A 27860-nucleotide genomic window follows, 5' to 3' on the forward strand; every position below is an offset into this window, starting at 1 on the left:
AAATTCAACGCTTTCGACGCCAATGTTACATATTTTGCGTTGAATTTAGCGTAGATCTTACATAAATGCAACGCATTGAACGCAAATCTTACTTATTTTGCGTTGAATTTATCGTATATCTTTCAAAAATTCAACGCTTTCGACGCCAATGTTACATATTTTGCGTTGAAATTAGCGAAGATCTTACATAAATTCAACGCTTTCAACGCCAATGTTTTATATTTTGCGTTGAATTTATTGTAGATCTTAAATAAATGCAACGCATTGAACGCAAATCTTACATATTTTGCGTTGAATTTAGCGTAGATCTTACATAAATTCAACGCTTTCAACGCAATGTTACATATTTTGCGTAGAATTTAGCGAAGATCTGACATAAATTCAACGCTTACAACGCCAATGTTACATATTTTGCGTTGAATTTAATGTAGATCTTACTTAAACGCAACGCATTGAACGCAAATCTTACTTATTTTGCGTTAAATTTAGCGCAGATCTTGCATAAATTCAACGCTTTCAACGCCCATGTTACATATTTTTGCGTAGAATTTAGCGAAGATCTGACATAAACGCAAAGCATTGAACGTAAATCTTACTTATTTTGCGTTGAATTTAGCGTAGATCTTACATAAAATCAACGCTTTCAACGCCAATAATACATATTTTGCGTTGAATTTAGCGTAGATCTTACATATTTGGCGTTGAACTTATAGTTGATCTTTCATATTTTGCGTTGAATTTATCGTAGATCTTACATAATTGCAACGCATTGACGCAAGTCTTACATATGTTGCGTTGAATTTAACGTAGATCTTACAAAAATTCAACGCTTTCGACGCCAATGTTACATATTTTGCGTTGAATTTAGCGAAGATCTTACATAAATTCAACGCTTTCAACGCCAATGTTTTATATTTTGCGTTGAATTTATTGTAGATCTTAAATAAATGCAACGCATTGAACGCAAATCTTAAATATTTTGCCTTGAATTTAGCGTAGATCTTACATAAATTCAACGCTTTCAACGCCAATGTTACATATTTTGCGTAGAATTTAGCGAAGATCTGACATAAACGCAAAGCATTGAACGTAAATCTTACTTATTTTGCGTTGAATTTAGCGTAGATCTTACATAAAATCAACGCTTTCAACGCCAATAATACATATTTTGCGTTGAATTTAGCGTAGATCTTACATATTTGGCGTTGAACTTATAGTTGATCATTCATATTTTGCGTTGAATTTAGCGTAGATCTTACATAAATGCAACGCATTGAACGCAAATCTTACATATTTTGCGTTGAATTTAGCGTATATCTTTCAAAATTTCAACGCTTTTGACGCCAATGTTACATATTTTGCGTTGAATTTAGCTTAGATCTTACATAAACGCAACGCATTAAACCCAAATCTTACTTATTTTTGCGTTGAATTGAACGTATATCTTACATAAATTCAACGCTTTCAACGCCAATGTTACATATTTTGCGTTGAATATAGCGCAGATCTTACATAAATGCAGCGCATTGAACGCAAATCCTACATATTTTGCGTTGAATTTATCGTATATCTTTCAAAAATTCAACGCTTTCGAGGCCAATGTTACATATTTTGCGTTGAATTTATCGTAGATTTTACATAATTGCAACTCATTGAACGCAATCTTACATATTTGCGTTGAATTTAACGTAGATCTTACAAAAATTCAACGCTTTCGACGCCAATGTTACATATTTTGCGTTGAATTTAGCGTAGATCTTACATAAATGCAACGCATTGAACGCAAATCTTACATATTTTGCGTTGAATTTATCGTATATCTTTCAAAAATTCAACGCTTTCGACGCCAATGTTACATATTTTGCGTTGAAATTAGCGAAGATCTTACATAAACTCAACGCCTTCAACGCCAATGTTTTATATTTTGCGTTGAATTTATTGTAGATCTTAAATAAATGCAACGCATTGAACGCAAATCTTACATATTTTGCGTTGAATTTAGCGTAGATCTTACATAAATTCAACGCTTTCAACGCCAATGTTACATATTTTGCGTAGAATTTAGCGAAGATCTGACATAAACGCAAAGCATTGAACGTAAATCTTACTTATTTTGCGTTGAATTTAGCGTAGATCTTACATAAAATCAACGCTTTCAACGCCAATAATACATATTTTGCGTTGAATTTAGCGTAGATCTTACATATTTGGCGTTGAACTTATAGTTGATCTTTCATATTTTGCGTTGAATTTAGCGTAGATCTTACATAAATGCAACGCATTGAACGCAAATCTTACATATTTTGCGTTGAATTTAGCGTATATCTTTCAAAATTTCAACGCTTTTGACGCCAATGTTACATATTTTGCGTTGAATTTAGCTTAGATCTTACATAAACGCAACGCATTAAACCCAAATCTTACTTATTTTGCGTTGAATTGAACGTAGATCTTACATAAATTCAACGCTTTCAACGCCAATGTTACATATTTTGCGTTGAATTGAGCTTAGATCTCACATATTTTGCGTTGAATTTATAGTATATCTTACATATTTTGCGTTGAATTTAGCGTAGATCTTACATAAATGCAACGCATTGAACGCAAATCTTACATATTTTGCGTTGAATTTAGCGTATATCTTTCAAATATTCAACGCTTTCGACGCCAATGTTATATATTTTGCGTTGAATTTAGCGTAGATCTTACAAAAATGCAACGCATTGAACGCAAATCTTACATATTTTGCGTTGAATTTAGCGTATATATTACATAAATTCAACGCTTTCAACGCCAATGTTACATATTTTGCGTTGAATTTAGCGTAGATCTTACATAAATGCAACGCATTGAACGCAATTCTTACATATTTTGCGCTGAATTTAGCGTATATCTTACATAAATTCAACGCTTTCAACGCCAATGTTACATATTTTGCGTTGAATTTAGCGCAGATCTTACATAAATGCAACGCATTGAACGCAAATCTTACATATTTTGCGTTGAATTTAGCGTATATCTTAAATAAATTCAACGCTTTCAACGCCAATGTTACATATTTTGCGTTGAATTTAGCGTAGATCTTTTATAAATGCAAACGCATTGAACGCAGATCTTACTTATTTTTGCGTTGAATTTAGCGTAGATCGTACATAAATTCAACGCTTTCAACGTCAATGTTACATATTTTGCGTTGAATTTAGCGTAGATCTTACATATTTTGCGTTGAATTTATAGTATATCTTACATGTTTTGCGTTGAATTTAGTGTAGATCTTACATAAATGCAACGCATTGAACGCAAATCTTACATATTTTGCGTTGAATTTAGCGTAGATCTTACATAAATTCAACGCTTTCAACGCCAATGTTATATATTTTGCGTTGAATTTATAGTATATCTTACATATTTTGCGTTGAATTTAGCGTAGATCTTACATAAATGCAACGCATTGAACGCAAATCTTACATATTTTGCGCTGAATTTAGCGTATATCTTACATAAATTCAACGCTTTCAACGCCAATGTTACATATTTTGCGTTGAATTTTGCGCAGATCTTACATAAATGCAACGCATTGAACGCAAATCTTACATATTTTGCGTTGAATTTAGTGTATATCTTACATAAATTCAACGCTTCCAACGCCAATGTTACATATTTTGCGTTGAATTTAGCGTAGATCTTACATAAATTTAACGCTTTTCAACGCCAATGTTATATATTTTGCGTTGAATTTATAGTAATATCTTACATATTTTGCGTTGAATTTAGCGTAGATCTTACATAAATGCAACGCATTGAACGCAAATCTTACATATTTCGCGTTGAATTTAGCGTATATCTTACATAAATTCAACGCTTTCAACGCCAATGTTACATATTTTGCGTTGATTTTAGCGTAGATCTTACATAAATGCAACGCATTGAACGCAAATCTTACATATTTTGCGTTGAATTTAGCGTATATCTTACATAAATTCAACGCTTTCAACGCCAATGTTACATATTTTGCGTTGAATTTAGCGTAGATCTTACATATTTTGCGTTGAACTTATAGTTGATCTTACATATTTTGCGTTGAATTTTGCGTAGATTTTACATAATTGCAACGCATTGAACGCAAATCATACATATTTTGCGTTGAATTTAGCGTAGATCTTACAAAAATTCAACGATTTTGACGCCAATGTTACATAATTTCCGTTGAATTTAGCGCAGATCTTACATAAATGCAACGCATTGAACGCAAATCTTACATATTTTGCGTTGAATTTAGTGTATATCTTAAATAAATTCAACGCTTTCAACGCCAATGTTACATATTTTGCGTTGAATTTAGCGTAGATCTTTTATAAATGCAACGCATTGAACGCAGATCTTACTTATTTTGCGTTGAATTTAGCGTAGATCGTACATAAATTCAACGCTTTCAACGTCAATGTTACATATTTTGCGTTGAATTTAGCGTAGATCTTACATATTTTGCGTTGAATTTATAGTATATCTTACATATTTTGCGTTGAATTTAGTGTAGATCTTACATAAATGCAACGCATTGAACGCAAATCTTACATATTTTGCGTTGAATTTAGCGTAGATCTTACATAAATTCAACGCTTTCAACGCCAATGTTATATATTTTGCGTTGAATTTATAGTATATCTTACATATTTTGCGTTGAATTTAGCGTAGATCTTACATAAATGCAACGCATTGAACGCAAATCTTACATATTTTGCGCTGAATTTAGCGTATATCTTACATAAATTCAACGCTTTCAACGCCAATGTTACATATTTTGCGTTGAATTTTGCGCAGATCTTACATAAATGCAACGCATTGAACGCAAATCTTACATATTTTGCGTTGAATTTAGTGTATATCTTACATAAATTCAACGCTTCCAACGCCAATGTTACATATTTTGCGTTGAATTTAGCGTAGATCTTACATAAATTTAACGCTTTCAACGCCAATGTTATATATTTTGCGTTGAATTTATAGTATATCTTACATATTTTGCGTTGAATTTAGCGTAGATCTTACATAAATGCAACGCATTGAACGCAAATCTTACATATTTTGCGTTGAATTTAGCGTATATCTTACATAAATTCAACGCTTTCAACGCCAATGTTACATATTTTGCGTTGATTTTAGCGTAGATCTTACATAAATGCAACGCATTGAACGCAAATCTTACATATTTTGCGTTGAATTTAGCGTATATCTTACATAAATTCAACGCTTTCAACGCCAATGTTACATATTTTGCGTTGAATTTAGCGTAGATCTTACATATTTTGTGTTGAACTTATAGTTGATCTTACATATTTTGCGTTGAATTTTGCGTAGATTTTACATAATTGCAACGCATTGAACGCAAATCATACATATTTTGCGTTGAATTTAGCGTAGATCTTACAAAAATTCAACGATTTTGACGCCAATGTTACATAATTTCCGTTGAATTTAGCGTAGATCTTACATAAATTCAACGCTTTCAACGCCAATGTTACATACTTTGCGTTGAATTTAGCGTAGATCTTACATAAATTCGACGCTTTCAACGCCAATGTTACATATTTTGCGTTGAATTTAGCGTAGGTCTTACATATTTTGCTTTGAACTTATAGTTGATCTTACATATTTTGCGTCGAATTTAGCGTAGATCTGACATAATTGCAACGCATTGATCGCAAATCTTACATATTTTGCGTTGAATTTAGCGTAGATCTTACAAGAATTCAACGCTTTTGACGCTAATGTTACATATTTTGCGTTGAAATTAGCGTAGATCATACATTAAATTAACGCTTTCAACGCCAATGTTACATATTTTGCGTTGAATTTAGCGTAGATCTTTTATAAACGCAACGCATCGAACGCAGATCTTGCTTATTTTGCGTTGAATTTAGCGTAGATCTTACATAAATTCAACGCTTTCAACGTCAATGATACATATTTTGCGTTGAATATAGCGTAGATCTTTTATAAATGCAACGCATTGAACGCAGATCTTACTTATTTTGCGTTGAATTTAGCGTAGATCGTACATAAATTCAACGCTTTCAACGTCAATGTTACATATTTTGCGTTAAATTTAGCGTAGATCTTACATATTTTGCTTTGAATTTAGAGTATATGTTACATATTTTGCGTTGAATTTAGCGTAGATCTTACATAAATGCAACGCATTGAAATCAAATCTTACATACTTTGCGTTGAAATTAACGTATATTTTTCAAAAATACAACGCTTTCGACGCCAATGTTACATATTTTGCGTTGAATTTAGCGTAAATCTTACATAAATGCAACGCATTGGACGCAAATCTTACATATTTTGCGTTGAATTTAGAGTAGGTCTTACATAAATTCAACGATTTCAACGCCAATGTTACATACTTTGCTTTGAATTTAGCGTAGATCTTACTTATTTTGTTGGAATTTATAGTAGATCATAAATGTTTTTCGTTGAATGTAGCATAGATCTTACATAAATGCAACGCTTTCAACGCCAATGTTACATATTTTGCGTCGAATTTAGCGTAGATCTTACATATTTTGCGTTGAATTTATAGAATGTCTTACATATATCGCGTTGAATTTAGCGTAGATCTTACATATTTTGTGTTGAAATTAGCGTAGATCTTACATAAGTTCAACGCATTCAACGCCAATCTTGCATATTCTGCGTTATATTTAGCGTAGATCTTACATAAGTTCAACGCATTCAACGCCAATCTTGCATATTTTGCGTTATATTTAGCATAGATCTTACATATTTTGCGTTGTATTCAGCGTAGATCTTACATAAATTCAACGATTTCAACGCCAATGTTACATACTTTGCTTTGAATTTAGCGTAGATCTTACATATTTTGCTTTGAATTTATAGTAGATCTTACATACTTTGAGTTGAATTTGGCGTAGATCTTACATATTTTGCGTTGTATTCTGCGTAGATCTTTCATAAGTTCAACGCATTCAACTCCAATCTTGTATATTTTGCGTTAAATTTAGCGTAGATCTTAGATATTTTGCGTTTAATTTAAAGTACAACTTACCTATTTTGCGTTGAATTTAGCGTAGATGATAATTTTGCGTTGAGCTTAGCGTTGATCTAACTTATTATTGCATTGGAGTGTGGGGTACGGGGGCGTTGTTTGGGGGAAGGGGAGGGGGCGGCTTGGTTCAATTTAGGTAGCTGGAGAAATTTCAAAAAGTTCAGCGCAAGAAAAATTGAAAATATCGTTGGAATTTCTATGAGTAGGGGGTTTATAAGGGCGCGAGGGGGGAGAGACGGCCTTGTTATATGAGAGGGTATAAGGATGGGGGGCTGGATGAAATAAGGAAAGTGGGCACAAAATCTTTGTAGTTTTTTCGATAAGGTACATGGGGGTACGTGGGGGGTACGTGTGGGGTACGTGCGTTAAGGGGGGGGGGTACGTGCGGGGTTTGTGAGGGGTGGGGGCACGTTTGGGCTGGGGGTGGTGTTACGTGTGGGTTGGGGGGTACGAGAGGGATGATGTTGGGTGGATTGTACGTGGCGAGGGGTTTGTGCGTTGGGCGTGGTATAGGGGGTACGTGGGGGGTACGTGTTGTGAGGTAGGGTTTAAGCCGGGGGGGGGGGGGGTACAGGGAGATTTGCGTTGGGTGGGGTATATGGGGGGGGGGGGTGGTACTGTGTGTGTGTGGGGAGTTGAAGCGACAAAAAATAGAGCAAAAATTGAAAAATTGAACAAAAATTGAAAAAGATCTCAGCTGAATTCAACGCAAAATTATGCAATTTCACTGCAAAATCCAATGCAAAATTTCTCTGAGAGTTCATTTAATAAAAAAGCAACTGCCGGTAACGAATCAAAATAAATATAGAGGAGGGAAGAGAGAGATGTTATTTTTTCAATCCATCACAGAAATTTTTCTGACAGCTCTTGTATAATCTTATTAATAGTTGTTTTCCTGCTGTAAAACTTGACGAATCTTTTTAATGTCCTGGAGACTCTCATTTTGTCTTTTTAAATTTTTTCTCGCAGAGATCACTCGTATCCGTGCTTATCGTGAGGTTTCATTTTCAAAAATTGTGCCGAGATGTTATCAAGATTCGACAAAAGTTTTAATGCGTTTCATGTGAAATTGTTACGAGTTTACTTGATTTGGTACCCTCCTCCAAACAAGAAAAAGATCTATTTTGCTCTCTCCTCTCGCCTCACTGTATTTTTCTTACATAGTAACGTGCTATAAAACAACTCATTAATACTACGTGGGGTGTACTAAAAGGTTTGGGGTGGAACAGAATAGAAACCAATTTTTCCCACTGTATCAACCCGGCTTTATTACAACCCAGGTTGAGGTCGCGCTTGAATTTGCCCTGATCAGACCGTCCCAGACAAGTGTGCATTATGATCACACCATTGTCCAGACTAAAGTGCGCTCGAAATGTTGTCTCAGACCATTTAGACCATTTGCCAGCATTGACCATAATGATTTTTCGGACATTATTCAGGTTTTTCAGGCTATGTTTTGACCCGATGTTAAAAAACCGTCATTGTCAGCAAGACAATTTAGCGCTGTTTTCATTGCTTAATATCAATATCATTAACATAAACACGAGAAACGAACAAAGTCAGCAGATTGCCGGAAAATAGCCACGACAGACGCTTCCGTCCCTCAATGGAACTCAAACAACAAAAACAATAATATAGACATGACCACTGGCACTTTAACAGACCAATGGAATTTTTGGGTTAGATTCGGACTGCCATTTTTGTGAGACACATGCGCTCTATGATGAAAAAGTCCTCAGAAGAGTTTTTCAAGTTTATTATTCTAGATCAAAAACTCAAAACTCTTACCCGAGAATTAGGGCATTTACGTTGGGCACTACTGGGATGCACACTATTTCACTAGTAAATGTTCATAAAGCTTAAAACTCATTACGTGATTCCAGAGCTCATTTTTTTAGTGAGGTAAGTCATGCAGTTGGCCTAAAAGCAGAACAAATGACCTCACGTACCCTAATTATAACTGCAAAGCAGTAGAAGTTACTAAAATTCAATTCCAAGAAGTCAGGTCGTAAGAATCATTGACAGAGACGGTGAATTAAAAAAACATAGGAGGACAAGTCCTGAACTACAATTCAAAGAGTTTTCAATCACTTACCAAAAAAACTAGACCTAAAATGAACAATGACCTGATTGAGAAGACCATCAGAAGAAAACCCGATTGAAAAAATGAAAAAAAGAGGTAAAAATCAAGGTGAAATTGCCGCATGTGAACAATAAACCACTAGCGAGAAATCAAATTTTTGTTCAAACACCAATTTTCATTCCCCTTCGAATTTAGAGCAAAAAAAGTTTTACGCCGCAAAGCAACTCACTTTTTCGTTCCATTTCCTGTTTCGGCGTCAGCAAAATCACAACTCCAATTTGATTTCAAAAATCATGAAAATGTGTGCACAAATCTTCAAAAGAAAGAGCGCCCCAATACAATTCAAACTCTTTGAATTCCAAAAAACCACGATGTCCCAATAATAGCCGCTATTGCTTCGCGGCTATAAATAATGAAAAGTGTACTTTTTCTAATGATTGCACAAAAACAGCTCTCATAGGCCCTCCATTGCGTCATTATTTTTCCTTCATTTAATGGTTTGTTGAACGAAAACTAAATTTTTGAAATCTTTGAATCTCTTCCTTTTTCGTGTCTAGTGCACAGACTAACGTGCGCTCGAAAACCTCTCCTGATAAGACTAGTGTGCGCTCAAAAACCTCCCTGGTCAGACTAGTGCGCTCGAAACTGTCTCTGATCAGACTAATGTGCGCTCAAAACTGCCTCTGGTCAGACCGTCCCAGACCGAAGTGACTTCTGATCAGACACGTTCCAGACCACTGTCCAGACAAAAGGGCACTCGAAATCTTCTCCAGGCCATGTGATTCGAGCGCATCGTGAACATGCGTGCGCTCGAAGATCGTCTGATCACGGGTCACTTCGCTCGGGCCACCTCGACCTGGGAATTGTTCCTCGATTCTAGAAGGAAAGGAGAGAAAACGATTTTATTGTACCTGAACTCCATTAATCCACGTATAATGAGCTCCCTATCACTTCCAGGTCCAGTGTTCATTACATCTTGTTTGGTTATATTTGTTAAATACCCACCCGGGTATCGAACCCAAACTGCGCCCGCCTTCCGATAGAAAGACGTGTATATTGCTTGGAAGAAGTATTTGAAACGTCTTTGTGCATCCCAAATCCATTGAGTTTCATTAAGAGGCTCCTCAGTGTAATCTTTGGCATCTTTGAAAACGTAAGAGGGTCCGCCCGCGAGGTATGTCCATCTGTCTGGATTTACTCCGCGTATGTAATGCACCACATCTGCAAAAAGACAATCACAAGTTGCCCGAACTTGGAACACTTGCTAAGGCCGTACCCAGGCCTAGGCCTCGACTTGTGAAAAGACTTTAAAAGTCTAGTAGGGGGCCAATGTTGACTAATTACACGGTCGAGCTTCCTAGTTAAAGTCGAGCTAAAACCTTTTCATAGGTCGAGCTTAAGTCTTTTCATAAAGAAGAAAGTCAAGCTAAGGTCTTTTCATGGGTCCACCATTAGTCATTTCATAACCAACAAAGTCGAGGAAAGGTCCTTTTAAAATCCGAAAGGGTCTGTTTTTTTCCAAATCCAAAATTTTTCAACTTTTTCTGCCTCTGTACATACAGAAGCAGAGCCGGAGCAAGACTAAATAGCTTTGCACCAGAGCAGTCCAACTTAAGAAACTTAAGTTGGAAAACTGCCAAAAGCCTATTCGTCAAATCTTAAGATAACGAATTATGGCAGCACAAGTATATTACAACATAACTTGATTCAATGAAACCAGCTAGCTTAGGTGTATTGGTCCTAGTCTCATTAGCCATGACAAAGTTTCGGCGTTACTCAGTTTATTTTCCCCTCCAAAAATACAAATAATGCAAGTTTCTGAGGGAATAGCAGTTATTCTGAATCGTAAAAAATAAGGGAGCATACATGCTGACTGTTATATGCATTATTGCACGGACAATTTTATTCGCAGGGAACCAGACATGTGAAAAAATTAATGATAGACCCATGAAAAGACTAACTCGACTGATGCGGTTGCTCAAGAATCTCAGCGGAACCGATATATCACAGCCTGGTTCTCGAGTTTTACGCCTGCCTGGTTCTTCACTGGGTTTGATTGACTAACGATCTCGCAGAAATAATTAGTCGCTCGGACGTTTTGAAGGACTGTAACTTTAATTTGGTTGATTGAAGTTCAGAAAATCCTTAGTGATAGTCTATGTTCAATCTCGTGCTGAGGTTTGTAAGATTTCAGCCAGTGTTATTAATGTTGCTAACTTCTCTTCAAGTAAGCTCAACTAACTTAAAACTCGCAAGATCTTAAGATCTAGCAAAGTTTAGCAAAAAAGACTAAAGCTGTTAATGAATCAAATTTGAGTCAATCTGAGAGCCAACTGCTCTGATAACAGTTTCTAATGGTTCTAAATATAATATGGTTTCACTATTCAAAAATTGGGTTAGAGTAAATAATCAAATATTTATCGTTTATAACATCATCGCTACTTGTTTCTGATTGGTTAATCAAGAAAGTGATTTAGGTCATTGTTTACATAGTAAATGTCAAATTACTGCAATAATTACTTTTGTTGACATAAGCACTGCTGATACGTACGTAGCACTTAATGCCTCAAATGTTTGAGATTTGACCCTTAATAAACACCTAAGGGGTCATAGAAAAAGCAATTTATAAAATTTAAAAATAAATCACAAAATATCAAAAAATGCACTTTTTGCTCCATATAAGTGTTAATAGCCACACTTGTAGGTATGATGAAATTATGTTCGTTGGGTCCATGGACAGATTAAGGGTTACATTTGGGTTTCCCTTCCCAAAGTCGGGGGGTGGACAAATTTTCGGTCCCAATTTGTGAAATTTTTCAGTTTTGACCTTTTTTGAGTTTTGACAAAATTTCAAGTTTTAGGGTTTTAATTTCATTTCTGTTGGTATGATGGCTCATGCTTCTGTTCATTAGTGGCGCCAACATTGCCGACCCTGTTCTTGATCTCGGAAACAACATCATAGAAGATTGGCGCCAGTTTCACTACTGGTCTGTTGAACTCGCCATGTGCCATCTTAACTCTCGCTGATTGTACGACGCCATCATCGCCTTTGAAGACTTTGATAACTCTCCCCATTTTGTATTCACATCGAATCACTGATTCAACTACCATCCACACAATTTTTCTTTCTTTCAGATTTCGTACATGTTCTTTTGACCACTTTAATCTCTGATTCCATTGTGGAATATAATCACGTCTCCATCTTTTCCAGATCATGTCGGCCTATGCTTGAGCCGTTTTGAAGGTTTTTCGCATATCATGGTAGCGCTCGCTGGATGTCATATATGGTGTACTTGCATTTTCTCATCCTAGCAAGAAATGATGGAGTGTCAAGGCTGTCAGATCCTCTGGGTCGTCACTTACTGCTGTCAGGGGTCTTGCTTTGAGAGTTTGCTCTACAAGACACATCGTTGTACTGAGTACCTCATCTTAAAGGCTTCGGTTGTCCATGCTTGTAATCATGACCTTCTTGCAACTTTCAACCACTCTTTCCCAGATTCCACCCAAGTGTGGTGCTCCAGGGTGGTTGAACTTTCAAACGATCTTTCTCTGAGCTAAGTCGCTTTCAATCTTAATTTTGTCCCACTCGTCCATGAATGCTTTCAACTCGTTGGCTGCTCCAACGAAATCTGTTCTGTTGTCGCTGACGATGGCTTTTGGGTAGCCACGTTTTGCAATGAACCTTGTCACAGCAGCTAGACATGACTCGGTGTCCAATGACTGTGTGACTTCGATGTGTACTGCTCTCGTTGTCTCGTTGTCAGGCAAGTGAAGAGGCAGCACCATCTCTGCAAGGTACGTCGTCAAAACTGCACTTCAAAGGGTCTGATGTAGTCAACTCTGGTATGGGTGAATGGGAACACATGTTCATCAAGCCGTTCACTGGGTAGACCTGCCATCGGTGGGTGAATTTAGTTGGCATTTCTATGTCTGCATTTGATACAACTCGACTTGATTTTCCTTAAAGCATTTCTCAATCCGATGATCCAGTACTCTTGTTGAAGCACGTTTCTCACATATTCTGTGCCGACATGAATTTGTCTCGATTTGCTTTCTCCAACAGATGTTGTACGACTGGATGTTTCGCTGTTAACAATATTCGGTATATTGCAATGTAATCAATGTTCGCTCTAATTGTTCCATCTTCCTCTATGAAGATTGAAAATATGGCATTCTTCAATATTTTGGAGAATTCTCTGCTCTTTGCTATCGACTTTGAAACATTCGGGAAGCTTTCGGTTTGAACAAAACGAAACAGTATTTGCTCTGCTTGATGAAATTTGTCTGCTTTGAGTGTACCGCTCTGCTTCGTCTTGAACCTCATGCAGTAAGCAATGAAGTTTCTAATTCAGTTGAAGGTACTGTATCGTCTCCAGTCAAATATTTGGTCTAGTTTATTTTCTGTGGCTAATGTACTGGTAGCTTGCTCAGCTTCAACTTCGTTTACTTGACACCATGGCTTTAGCCACTTTTCTTCATCTGCGTGGAGCCATGCCGGCCTGTTTAGCCATACGGACTCCTTGAGGCCTTCGATGAACATTCCTCGGGTTCCGATGTCGGCAGGGTTTTCGACCCCTTTGACGTGTCTCCATTTATCCATCGATGAGTTTTCCAGTATTTCCGCTGCTCTGTTCTCAACGAAAACTTGTTGTTTCTTGTGCGCTGCTTGTAGTCACTGTAGCACTGCTGGTGAGTTGGTCCAATGATAGATTTTGTCAATTGTGACATCATGCTCACTGAGTATCTGCTTTCTGAGATGAACTCCGTAGACTGCGGCTTGGAGTTCTAACTTCGGTATTGTCATATGTCTGATGGGTGCCACACGGCATTTCCCTATCACATAGGCAAGTCTTAACGTTGCTTCGTCTTGCAGATATGCCACAAAGCACATTGCTTTTTCTGACGCATCTGTGAAAATGTGATGTCTGAGGTTTGAATATCCAATTTCAAAATACAGTCAATTTATTGACATTGTCCTTATTTCTCTCAACTCAGAGCACCAGTCACTGAACAGTTTTGAATGTTCTGCTGACAAATCCTTGTCCCATGCTTGTCCCAATGCTGTCCAAATGTTTTTGAGTAGGAACCGCATTCTTATCGTAAAGGGTGAACAAATCCCAAAAGGTTCGAACACTGCTGAGACAAAGGATAGGACAATTGTCTGAGTTATTTTTGCGGGAACTTATTGCTCATTTCCACGACAGACAATGAGACTGTCTGTGTCCACCTTTCAGTTGAGTCCTAGGATTGAAGATGATTGTGGTTCTGCTTCGAAAGTCTTCACAACTATCATTGATCTGTCTGCCTATGGGATTTGTGACTTGACTTCATCGTCACTTGTTATCCATTTCGTCGAATTGAATCCACCTTTGATGAGGATGTCTGTGACTTTATGGTAGATTTCGATTGAATATAAGATGAATATGGTACCGAACGGCCGTATCAAGATTGATAAGGAGAGGCATAACCGTATCGAATTGAATAACGTGCTGTAATGCCATATCAAGGTGAAAATGGTTCCGTACGGCCGTATCAAGATTGAAAAGGAGAGGCATTACCGTAACAAATTGAATAACGCGCTGTAATGCCATATCAAGATGAATACGGTGCCGCACGGCCACAACAAGATTGATGAGGAGCTTCATGACCGTATCAAATTGAATAAGGTGCCGTATTGCGGTATAGAGTTGAGTAAGGTGCCGTTATGCAGTATCAAGATGAAGAAGGTGCAATGAGGCCGTTTCAAGATTATTGGGTTGTCATAAGGCTGTGTCAGGATGAATATGCTTTCGTACGGTCGTATCAAGATTGATAAGGAGCGGCCTGACCGTATCAAAAACAATGAGGTGCCGTATTGCCCTACAAAGTTGAGTAAGGTGCTGTAAGGCAGTGACAAGATTAACAGGTTGTCGTAAGGCCGTATCAAGATGAATATGGTGCCGTAACGCCGTATCAAGATTGATAAGGTGCGTTGTGACCGTATCAAAATGAATAATATGCTGTAATGACATATCAAGATGAATAAGGTGCCGTACGGCAGTATCAAGTTAAGTTGTGGAAAGGTCGCATCAAGGTAAATAAGCTACCGTGAGACCAAATCAAGATGAACAAATTGCTCTAAGGCTCTATGATGATGAATATTTAACCATTAGGCCCCATCAAGAAGAATAAGGTGACGTAAGGCCTCACCAGGATGAATAGGATACCATTAGGTTGTAATAAGGTTGCGTAAGAGCTGTATAAAGATGAGAAAGATGTCGTAAGGCCGTATTAAGATGAGGTGCCGCAAGGGCGTATCAAAATTAATGATGTGCCTTGTTGCCGTAGAACCTTGAAGCAGGTGCCGTAAGGTAGTATAAAAATTAATAGGTTGTCATAAGGCCGTATAAAGATGAATATTGTTCCGAACGGCCGTATCAAGATTGATAAGGAGCGGCCTGACTGTAGCAAAAACAATGAGGTGCCGTTTTGCCGTATAAATTTGAGTAAGGTGCCGAAAGGCAGTATCAAGATGAAGAAATTGCAGTAAGGCCGTTTCAAGATTACTGAGTTGTCATAAAGTTGTATCAAGATGAATATGGTGCCACACGGTCTTATCAAGATTGACAAGGAGCGGCCTGACTGCATCAAAAACAATGAGGTGCCGTTTTGCCGTACAAAGTTGAGTAAGGTGCTGTAAGGCAGTGACAAGATTAATAGGTTGTCGTAAGACCATATCAAGATTAATATGGTGCCGTAACGCCGTATCAAGATTGATAAGGTGCGTTGTGACCGTATCAAAATGAATAATGTGCTGTAATGCCATATCAAGATGAATAAGGTGCCGTACGGCCGTATCAAGTTATGTTGTGGAAAGGTCGCATCAAAGTAAATAAGCTAGCGTGAGACCAAATCAAGATGAATAAATTGCTGTAAGGCTGCTTGATAATTAGTTAGATGGTATAATGTACAGTTAGATCCTCTTAAGAAGAATAAAGTGACATAAGGCCAAATCTAGGTGAAAAAAGTGTGCGTATCAAGATAAGGTTTTGTAAGGCTGTATCAAAAATAAAAAGGTGCCGTATTGCCGTATAAAGTTGAGTAAGGTGCCGTAAGGCATTAACAAGATTAATAGGTTGTCGTAAGGCCGTATCAAGATTGATAATGTGCGTTGTGACCGTATCAAAATGAATAATGTGCTGTAATGCCATATCAAGATGAATAAGGTGCCGTACGGCCGTATCAAGTTATGTTGTGGAAAGGTCGCATCAAAGTAAATAAGCTAGCGTGAGACCAAATCAAGATGAATAAATTGCTGTAAGGCTGCTTGATAATTAGTTAGATGGTATAATGTACAGTTAGATCCTCTTAAGAAGAATAAAGTGACATAAGGCCAAATCTAGGTGAAAAAAGTGTGCGTATCAAGATAAGGTTTTGTAAGGCTGTATCAAAAATAAAAAGGTGCCGTATTGCCGTATAAAGTTGAGTAAGGTGCCGTAAGGCATTAACAAGATTAATAGGTTGTCGTAAGGCCGTATCAAGATTGATAATGTGCGTTGTGACCGTATCAAAATGAATAATGTGCTGTAATGCCATATCAAGATGAATAAGGTGCCGTACGGCCGTATCAAGTTATGTTGTGGAAAGGTCGCATCAAAGTAAATAAGCTAGCGTGAGACCAAATCAAGATGAATAAATTGCTGTAAGGCTGCTTGATAATTAGTTAGATGCTATAATGTACAGTTAGATCCTCTTAAGAAGAATAAAGTGACATAAGGCCAAATCTAGGTGCAAAAAGTGTGCCGTATCAAGATAAGGTTTTGTAAGGCTGTATCAAAAATAAAAAGGTGCCGTATTGCCGTATAAAGTTGAGTAAGGTGCCGTAAGGCAGTAACAAGATTAATAGGTTGTCGTAAGGCCGTATCAAGATTGATAATGTGCGTTATGATCGTATCAAAATGAATAATGTGCTGTAATGCCGTATCAATATGAATAAGGTGCCGTAAGGCCGTATCAAGATAAGTTGTGGAAAGGTCGCATCAAGTTAAATAAGCTACCGTGAGACCAAATCAAGATGAATAAATTGCTGTAAGGCTGAATGATGATGAATAATGTACCGTTAGATCGTATTAAGAAGAATAAAGTGACGTAAGGCCAAATCAAGATAATAAAGTGAGCCGTATTAAGATAACGTTTTGTAGGGCCGTATCAAAAATAAAAAGGTGCCGTATTGAATTATAAAGCTGAGTAAGGTGCCATAAGGCAGTATCAAGAAAAATAAGGTGCAGTAAAGCCATATGAAGATTAAAAGGTTATCGTAAGGCCGCATCAAGATTGATATGGCGTGGCTTGACCGTATCAAAAACTATAAGATATCGTAAGGCCGCATCAACTTGACTAAGATGCCGTAAGGCGTTTTCAATATTAATATTCCATGCGGCACCCGTGTCAATTTTACTCCCTGATTATACTCCCACCACTCAAAAAGATGTACGATTAGGGAATAATAGGGACTAAAGAGGAGGGTTATTGGATGATTTTAGATTTTACCCTCCAACGATCACTCCTAAAAAGATGTAAGTTTAGGGTGATATTTATAGTGAGGTCAAACTTAATAAAAATAAATAACTTTAACAAAATTAGGGGGTAAAGGGGATAATGGAGGGTATTTGGAGGTAATGGGGGTTTCAGATTTATTCCCCCAAAATTACTCCCAAAAGATGTACGATTAGGAGGTAATTTTAAACAAAAGGATATATTCTAGAGATTAAGGTGCCGCAATGCTTTATAAAGTTGACTAAGTTTTTGTACGGCCCTATCAAGATTAATAAGCTGCCATAAGGCTCAATTAAGTTGCATAAGTTGCTGTAAGGCCTTATCAAGATGAATAGGGTGCCGCAAGGCCTTATCAAAATTATTGAGGTACCTTGAGGACTTATTAAAATTAATAAAGTACTGTAAGGCCGCAACAAGGTGAATAAGTTGCCATAAGGTTGAATCATGATTAATAGGATGTCGCCAGTCCGTTTTAAGAGCAATAGGGTGCCGTAAGGCCAAATCAAGAAAAAAGGGGCCGTAAGGCCGTATCAAGTATAGAAAGGTGCTGTAAGGTTGTATCAATATGGATAAGGTGCCCTAGGATTGTATCCAAATTAACCCACGTTACTTTAAGTCCATTGCAAGATGAAAAAAGTGCCGTAAGGCCGTATCAAGATGAACACGGCGCCATGAACTGGTATCAGGATGAACAAGTTGCCGTTAGGTAGTATCAAGAAGAATAAGGTGACGTAAGGCCGTGTCAAGATGAAAAGAGTGCCGTAAGGTCGTATCGATATTGATAAGGTGCCGTAAGGCCAAATCAAGATAAGGTCTTGTGGGCCGTATCAAGGTGTAAATAAGGTGCCCTACTACCGTATCAAGATTAATAATGTGCTGCAAAGCACCCTTGCCAAACCCTTTTTAACCCCCCAGCTCCCTAAAACAACCCCATTATCTTACAAATTTTTGGATATTATTTTGCGCGCAAAAACTAACAATTCCATCGTTACTCCTCATTACCCCCTTTATATTACATCGTTTGATTCCCTAAAATTAACCCCCCCCCCCCTGTTTCTGCAACTTTTTGCAGGATGGCGTTCAAGATTTGGGCGTCCAAAGTCTAGTGCGCCTTCTTACTCTCCATTACCCCTCTTAATCCTACACCGTTATACTAAATATATCTCAATCTCAAATCTTTCTTGGAACTAAATTTTTTAGAGGAATCTAAAAATTCTCCTATCAACACTTTTAAGGTTAAGGAATAACTTTAGAGAGGCAAATTAACGTAAAATAAAGAGGTAGTGGGAGAAAGGGGAGTGTTAAGATTTATGATAAGGGGGTAATGAGGATGTAAGATAAGGCGGCTGTGGGTACTAAAGGGAAATTTTGAGATTGAACCCCCAAAAATTACCCCCAAAAAGATATAATATTAGGGGGTAGCTTTAGAGGGGTAAAATGATGTAGGTGTAAGAGTGAGTGAATAGAAAATTTAGATTATGTACATGGAAGGGCTAGTATTGGGCAAGCACCGGTGGTCTGAAGGCTAATGAGAACAGGGTCAAGGAATGGAGGCTGTGAGTTCTCACTCTGCGGTAACACTCGGCTATTGAGGCAACACGATGTAAGCGCGGGGCTTGCAAGATTTTAAACTGTTGCAAGAGTAGGGGTAATGGGGTAAAACCATTCAATTGTACGGGGTAAGAGGTTTAACCCGCATTACCCCTACTCGTACATCGTTTTACCCACCAGAACCCCCTAATCATACATCGTTTTACCCCCCCCCCCCCTTACCTCCTACTCTTATATTCTTTTACCCCCACTTTCCCTCCTCTGACACCGTTTTCCCCCCTTACCCCGTACTGTAACATCGTTTTAATAGGGCTCCATTTTAATAAGCCGCCGTATTAATAAGGCGCCATTTCAATACCTTATTATACCTTATTATAAAAAGTCGCCAGTGTAAGACCGCATCAGGATAAAAAAAATTGCCGTAAGACAGTATCAAGATTTATAAGGCGCCATTCTATGACCGCATAAAGATTAAAAAGGCACCAATTCAAGGCAGCATTAAGACAATCTTTGTGCCTTAAGGCAATGTCATGATCAATGAGGTGCCGTTAGGCAGTATCGAAATCTACAAGGCGACGTTCTAAGGCCGTATCGGGATGAGTAATGTGCCGTCCGGTAATATCAAGATGATTAAGTTGCCTCTTTTAGTCCGTAAGAAGATAAATAAGGTACCGGAATGCAGTATCGTGGATAATAAGGCGCTGTTCTAAGGCCCTATGAAGATGAATAACGCTCCGTATGACAGTATGCAGATTACTAGGGCGCCGTTCTAAGGCTGTATCGAGATGAATAAGGTGACGTAAGGCAGCATAAGGATTAAAAGGGCGCCGCTCTAAGACCATAAAAAGATGGATAAAGTGCCGTAAGGCAGCATCAAGATTAAAGGGCACCGTTCCAAGACTGTATCAAGATGCAAAAAGTGCCGTATGGCAGTATCAAGACTTAAAATGCGCCATTCTATGGCCCAAAAAAGACTAATAACCCGCCAATTCAAGGCCCTATCAAGATAAATAGGATGCTCCAGTTCAGTGTCATAATTAATGCGGCGCCGCAGGGCAGCATCGAGATTAACGAGGCGCCATTCTAAGGCCGTATCAATATAAGTAAAGTGCCGTACTGTAGTATCAAGATTAATAGGGTGCCGTTCATAGGTCGATTCAAGATGAATAACGTTCGGTAAGTCAGTATCAAGATTGATAAGGCGCAATATCAAGGCCGTTATAAGATGTATAAAGTGCCTTGCTAACACCGTGCAGGATGAATACGGTGCCGTACTAACGCCGTATAGATATGAATAAGGAGACGTACGGCAGCATAATGATTAAAAGGGCACCGTTCTAAGACCGTAAAAAGTTGGATAAAGTGCCGTAAGGTAGCATCAAGACTAAAAAGGCACCGTTCCCAGACCGTATCAAGAAGCAAAAAGTGCCATATGGCAGCATCAAGATTTAAATTGCCGCATTCTATTGCCCTATAAAGACTAATAACGCGGCAATCCAAGGCCCTATCAAGATAAATAGGGTGCCCTAGTTCAGTGTCATGGTTAATGCGGCGCCGTAGGGCAGCATCGACATTAACAAGGCGCCATTCGAAGGCCGTATCAAGATTAATAGGGCCCCGTTCATAGGTTGATTCAAATCGAATAATGTGCGTTAAATCAGTATCAAGATTAATAAGGCGCAATCTCAAGGCCGTATTAAGATAAATAAAGAGCCTGGCTGTGACCGTATCAAGATGAATAAGGTGCCGTACTATGATTATATCATTTTTTTTATTTGTCCATAATTGAGAAAATGCCATGACCACTGTCGAAAACCTTTCTATTCAGTTAAAATTCTTGGAGTATTTTTCATTATAATTTTTTTGGAAAACAATACCTTAGAAAACTTCCAAAACATGATAAGGCCTTAAAAGGCAACCTGGTATTTTTGCTGAGTTCAAGCTGTTGAAGAAAATGTGTTAGAGCAAGCGGACGTGCTGAATGAAAAAAACAATATGGAAAAAAGCATTAGAAATGTTGCGAAATTTGATACGGCATCATGAGTGTCCCTACTAAGTTTTAGAATTTTTCAGAGATGTGAACGATTTTACCAAGTGCTGATGGGGGACATGGAGGCAAAATGCTAAGGCGAACACCTTCAGAGGAGAGTTAGTAACCCAGAGTGAAGAGGTGATCTGCAACCTCCGCGTAGTGCCCCTATGTAACTGCTACGAGCTCAATTGGCGGTATTTAGCTAAGCGGATAGTCTGAAGATTGAGCCTTGAGCACGCCACCTTTGACTCAAAAAAGTTCCGCTCGAAATTTCCGTCTGTCAGATATATTCATCAGCGCAGGCAAGAGCTTGAGATGAAGATGTTGAAGCAGAGCCTGGAAGAGCGCCCTTGAAAAAAGGAAGCAAACGTTATTGTTGACAAGGCCCTGTAAATAGATTTGCTATGTAGTGATGTCTCGCCGACCTCTACCTGTTGGAAATGTCTCCAATGAGCAAAAGAGGGTCAAAGTAAAGGGATTCCAAAGACAACAATTAATCGAAAGTACAATTGAGAGACTAGTAAATGAAGATTTGATCCTTTAGTAGTGATTTGGCTAGACTCCAATTAGAGTCTCTTACTGGCCTGAAATCTTTGTTACTAGGCAACTAACACAAGGATAGAACTCTCAGCAATAGCTGAGAAGTGAGGGTGCTTTGGACGACTGCTACACTGTATTCAAAGAAAGTAAATGATTAGCGGAAAAGGAAACTGTGTGTGATCCCATGTGAGTAGTATATGAAATAAAAAGTTTTCTAGTAAGAAAAACCATGTAAAGTCGTGGTAATAGTCGTGGTGATAGTCACAGAAATAACATCACAGAGTAGTGTTGTAACTGTGATCACACAGCCAAAAGGTGAAGAGTGAGTGATTACACTACATTTTTTGTCCAGGAAGCACATGCTCTGTTAAGTCCCGAAAGACGATTTTAAGGAGACTTTAGGCTTGACATTCTACTCCTCAAAGAGCTAGATCACACAGCTAGACCCACAAAGAGCTAGACCTGCAGCTAAATAAAAATCTGGGGCTTCGGCCAAAGAGGAGGTGCACCCAGTGCTAAAATGTTTTAAAGAAATAACTTTAATGAGACAAGCGTTGTATTTTAAATTGTTTTTAGGAGGTCAGACTTTAGAGATTGGCAATTACGAAACTTGGCTCTGTTGCCGAAGAAAATTTTTTACGACCTTATACGCCTTCGAATAAAATTTCGTAACCTTTCTACGGCACCGTAGAATTTTTTCTAGTTTTGTCTAAGGCTCGCAGCCTGTAACGACAAATTATTTTAGCGAGATAAAAAATGCCAACAGTTGGCACATCATAATTTATTCTATGCGAGTTGTTGGTTTTTCTTAGTGCTAGCTTGAGCACAGGGTGGCTAGAATCAGAAGGTGAGGAGAAAAAGAGATTTGAAAATGCGATGGAGTGAAAGGGCAAGGGTGCAAACGGGGAGGGTGTGACGGGGAGGGTGTGTCTGCGTCCTCAAGCTTTCGTTGAGTCCTACATATAGAAGCACTACCAAAACTTTAATAGAGATGCTCAGTTTCATCATAATCTGAAAATTTGCCTGTTTCTGAAAAATCTTTCGCAATGAGCCTTTGTCAAGAAAACAAAAGGAAGATTTACATACAAAATACAAAACAACTCACATGTTCTCGACCACTGCATCAAAAACTTCGGTCAAGCGCAGTGATTTTATGATTTGTACAACTGATAGGCTTCTTAGACTTCTTCCGTAACAGCACGGTGCTTGCCTTAACCCGGGATCTAGGTGTAACCGCTAAAAATTGCTAAAGGACTTATGATTTTGCGTTGATATTGAGTAAAAATGCAAGATTTGCGCTCAATGCAATGAATGCGGTGACAAAAGAAATATAATCGGTAAATATTTTTCTACGCTTAAGCGGTGAAGGAAAGTTTTTCGACGTTACCAGCAAAAAGCGGTGAACAAATACTGTTCAGTAGTATCAACATAATAAGGTGAAAAAGTTTTTCATCGCTACCAGCAGAATGCGGTAAAAACAAAATTTACCGCAAAAATCGCACACCTTACAAATATTCACCGCTAATTTCAACGCTTATCCTAAATTCACAGGAGATATCATTGAAGTAATTGACAAATGGCGCAGTTGACCAAAAGTTGTTGATATGCAGGAGGTGAATGGTACTAACCACTGTACGACCGTTTTTTGTAAAGAGTGCGGTGAATGCGGTGAAAAAAAGTTTCACCGCTAAAAACCGCAAATCTTACAAAAAATCAACGCCTTTACTGCATTCAACGCTTGAATATCTTGGCGTTTTGCGGTGAAAAAAATTTTTTCCACAGCTATTCACGACTAATTTACATTTTTTTTAAATGAAAACCTCAACCCGGGGAGGAAGATAGCAACAAAGCTGATCTTCCTTCATTTTGAAAAATATTGTTTAAAGTAGTGTTTACTCTACAAAAAAAATTTCATTTTGACAAATCTCTAAAGAAGTTTATCTGGATTGCTTATTATAACATACCCGGAAGATTGCCGGAAAATAGCCGCCATTGATTCCAATAAGCATGATTGGGATTGAAATAACAGAAGATATTGAAAAAAAAGGGTTTTTGTACAAAAACATTTTTTAAGTCCAATTTATTTTGATGGCATTTCGTAGTTGAACATACTTCTGTTTCTTAGAGAGAGGCTACAGGGGCTACTATCAATAACAATAAGCATCAGAGAGAGGTAACTAATATTTATAGGAACGACGTTCAAATAGCGGGCATCTAAAATTGGGCTTTATGGGTTTATCCCGTTTCTATTTCTGACTTCAATTTTTTATACTGACTCTGTTCATTTTGAATTGCTTTGCTGAGCAACTGATGTTTAAAATCACTTTTAGCAGAATGAGAGCAGAGAGAAACTAGCCTAGAGAAGTCAAAAAGATTTCACGCAAAATGTTGAAAAGGCGGCAAAATGAGGTAAAGCGAAACATTTTTTTATTCGACGAAGTAAAAAAACATAGCAGGACAAGTCCTGACGTACAATTCAAAGAATTTTCATTGACTAAACAGAAAAACTAGACCTAGAATGGACTATGAGTGAATTCAGAAAACCATTTTAATAAAATCAGAACAAAAAAAATAAGAAAAAAACAGAAAATCATTATCAAAATGCCGCATGTGAACAAAAAAAAACCCTAGCGAGAAATGAAAATTTAATTCTAACAAAAAAATTGGCCTAGAATGAGCTGTGAATGGATTGAGAAAACCAGTTAGAAAAAAATCCGATCCAAAAAATCGAAAAAACAGTAAAAATCAGAGTGAAATTGCCGCATGTGAACAAAAAACCACTATCGAGAAACCAAAATTTTGTTCAAACACCGTTTTCTCACTCTACTTTAAAATTAGAGCGAAAAAAATTCACGCCGCAAGACCACTCGCTTTTTCGCTCCATTTCCTGTTTCGGCGTGATCAAAATCACTACTCCAATTTGACTTCAAATATCATGAAAATGTGTGAACAGATCTTAAAAAAAAAAGACAGCGCCCCAATACAATTCAAATTTTTTGAATTGTAAAAAAAATAGGAGCGCTATAATAGCCAGCTGAGAAGATGAGGGCGGCTATTAATAATGATTTCGCAGTCTATCGAACTAAACCAATCGTCTGGCTGTCCTACATTTCTGATTGAAATAGGTTTTTCCATTAGGTTGCTCTGAAATTACCGCATAATTTTAATAAACTGGACCCGGGTCATGAAAGTTTTTAGAGTTGTCACAATGTGATTTTCTGGGAAACCGGGGTAGAGGAAAAATCGGAAAAATATGTAAGGTAGGCGGTGAAAAATTGTTTTTTATTTCACCAAAAATTGTACAAAACTTGCTTTGAAAAACGGTGAATTATTTAAGTTAACATCATTCAATGGAATTCATGCATAAAACAAACTTCCCGAAAGGGATTCGCACCTCTCAGCTAGTACATGCCTACAACTACTTATTGCGCTGATCCATCTGTCACTTATTTTCATGATATTTCGTGTCAATTTAAAGCAGATGCAAAAAAAGTAGGAAGACAAAAGTGCTGAAGTTTGCAGTGATTTTTTGATTAGGAAATCTTTGAAATCCGGTGAATTATTTTTTGCCTCATTTAACGCAGTCATCGCATTTTTCATTGCATTTTTAACATTAATTTCTCATAAAACTCCAGTGAGGTATATAAACATCTGAGTACCAGTACCTTTTTCTGCTAACGTGAACAAAATCCAAGTAGTTTGTCTACCAGTATTATGAATAAATTGAAGCTCTTTAAAGCTAAGAATTTGTTGAGAACACTTTCAAGGATTCTGAGATCAACAAAAACAAATAACATCACATCAAACACGTAAATGCGTTTCAAACGTAGTCAACTAAATGAAAGAGCGCGAAAGACGCGCGAGAGACAGACAAAGTAATCGCATTTACTTCTTATATCTCATATTTTGACCATATTTTCTAAGTGGTGAATCTATGTAACATCAACGGTAAGAAAAGCGGCGGCTTTATGTAACTTCTTCGCATTCACTAAGTTCTTCGCCACTAAGTTAAACGGTGAATTTATGTTAATTCACCTCATTAACGAAATATCTCAAATGAATTGGACACCTATTTAGAGCGGTGATTTTATTTAATTTGACTGCCAAAATCAACGGTGAATTCATTAAGTTTCACAACTACCAGGCGATGAAGTTTTATTTTATCGCATTCACCCTCTGATTTATTTAATTTCACCGCAATCACCGCTTATTTAATAAAGCATTCCGCATTCACCGCTTATCTTGCGGATTTGTTGCGCTCAGTGGCCATAAAAATCTATCCAAAAAATATGCTGCGAAAAAAACCATATTTCACTTTGTTTAAACGAGCAATTTGTATAGCTTTTGCTTATTAGAGTGTGAGCATATAACTTGTAAGACGCAATCGCGCCTGTTTTTGCAGTGTTTTCTTTTTGTAAATAGACGTTCTTTGTAATTGGGTTTGCATTACAAACTGGAGTTGTTGAATATTTTGCGTAGCTCAACGTTATTACTGGGAAGTTTTTCCTTCTCAGGATCTAAGTGACGTTCTTGTGTCACATTTTTCCGCATTTTTTCTAATAGTGAAAAATTGTGACATTAAATTGTGTTCAACAGTTGAAAAATTCCAGATGAAATATAATTTTCTAACATCAACGATTCTTTTGAGCGTTGAACGTAATGTCAACAATTTTGAGCTCAAGTTATCCTCAATTTAAAGCAATTTAGGGCTCTTAATAAATTTGCTAATTATATAATTAAACCTACATCGCTTTGTTTTAGCATATCATTTCTGAGAAGTTTTGAGGGTTGAGAAAGGAAGGAGTTTGAGACAACTGCTACACTGTATTCACAGACAGCTGATGATTAGGGGAAAAACAACTCTGTGTAATACCTGGGCACAATTAGTATCTGAAACGAATGTTTTCTGGTGGTAAACACTGTTTAAGGTCCAGACAAGACAAATTTGGTGATAGTCACAGAAATGACATCACAGAGTAGTGTTGCTATTGTGATCATAGAGCCAGAAGACAAAGAGTCTGTGAGTAAACTACATGTTTCTTCCAGAAAACACATGCTTTGCTATGTCCCGAAAGACGCTTTTAAGGAGACCTGAGGCGCACGGGACTCTAATCCTCCAAAAGCTAGACCCCAGATGGTGTTTGCGCCAATGCTCTAATCTTCATGGCCTGAAATGCATTCCTTTAAAGGTATGACGACTAAATATCTAAAACTCGGACAAAATGAAGGGGCACCCAGTGCTAAAATGTTTTGAAGTAACTTTATTGAGACCAGCGTTATACTTTAATTGTTTTTAGGAGGTCAGACTTTAAAAAATAGCAATTAGAAAAATTTGATAAGTTGCTAAAGAAACCCTAGTACGGCCCTACACTCCTCCGTACAAACTTTTGTAACCTCTCTACGGCACCGTGTAAATTTTTCTAGGTTTACTAATCTTTGTCTGATGCTGCCAAGTGGTAACGACAAATTATTTTAGTGAGAGAAAAATGTCACCCAAAAGCACATCATAAGTTTTTATAGGCGAGCGGTTGGCTTTCCTTCTTTCCTTTCTGAGCACAGGGCTGCTAGCATCAGAGTTTGAGGATAAAAAAGAGGTATGAAAGTGCGAGGGGCTGAAAATGCAGTGGTGTAAAAACGGGGCGGGCGTGTCTGCTTTCTCAAGATTTTGTTGAACCGTACATATAGAAGCGCTATCAAAACTTTAAAAGAGATGCTAAGTTTTTTTGTGCCCCGCAAATTTGCCAATTGTTGAATGTTCCTTCGCAGTGAACCTTCATCAGAAAAACTGAAAATTTACAAAGAAAATACGAAACAGCTCACATGTTCTCGACCACTGCTTCAAAAACTTCGGTCAAGAGCAGTGATTTTTTGGTATAAATATATATATATATATATATATATATATATATATATATATATATATATATATATATATAACTGATAGTCTTCTTAGACGTCTTCATTTAGAGCGCGTTCTTGCCGTAAGGAGGATAGCAACAAAATTGGTCTCCATTAATTTTGAAATAAAGCAACATGTTTTAAGTAGA

The 27860-nt window shown here is 37.6% G+C and overlaps 1 protein-coding gene across 1 annotated transcript in view; it reads right to left on the reverse strand.

Annotated features, from left to right (window-relative positions):
• Positions 1–9987: 9987 nt before the first annotated feature.
• Positions 9988–27860, reverse strand: part of LOC142338064 (uncharacterized) — a 31109-nt gene continuing 13236 nt past the window's right edge. The window contains exon 4 of the mRNA XM_075387696.1: positions 9988–10376. Coding sequence (XP_075243811.1) covers positions 9988–10376 — 389 coding nt within the window. The remainder of the gene's footprint in view (positions 10377–27860) is intronic.

This window comes from Convolutriloba macropyga, chromosome 4 (assembly GCF_964194025.1).
Source record: "Convolutriloba macropyga chromosome 4, txConMacr16.3, whole genome shotgun sequence".
Taxonomy (NCBI): Eukaryota; Metazoa; Xenacoelomorpha; order Acoela; family Convolutidae; genus Convolutriloba; species Convolutriloba macropyga.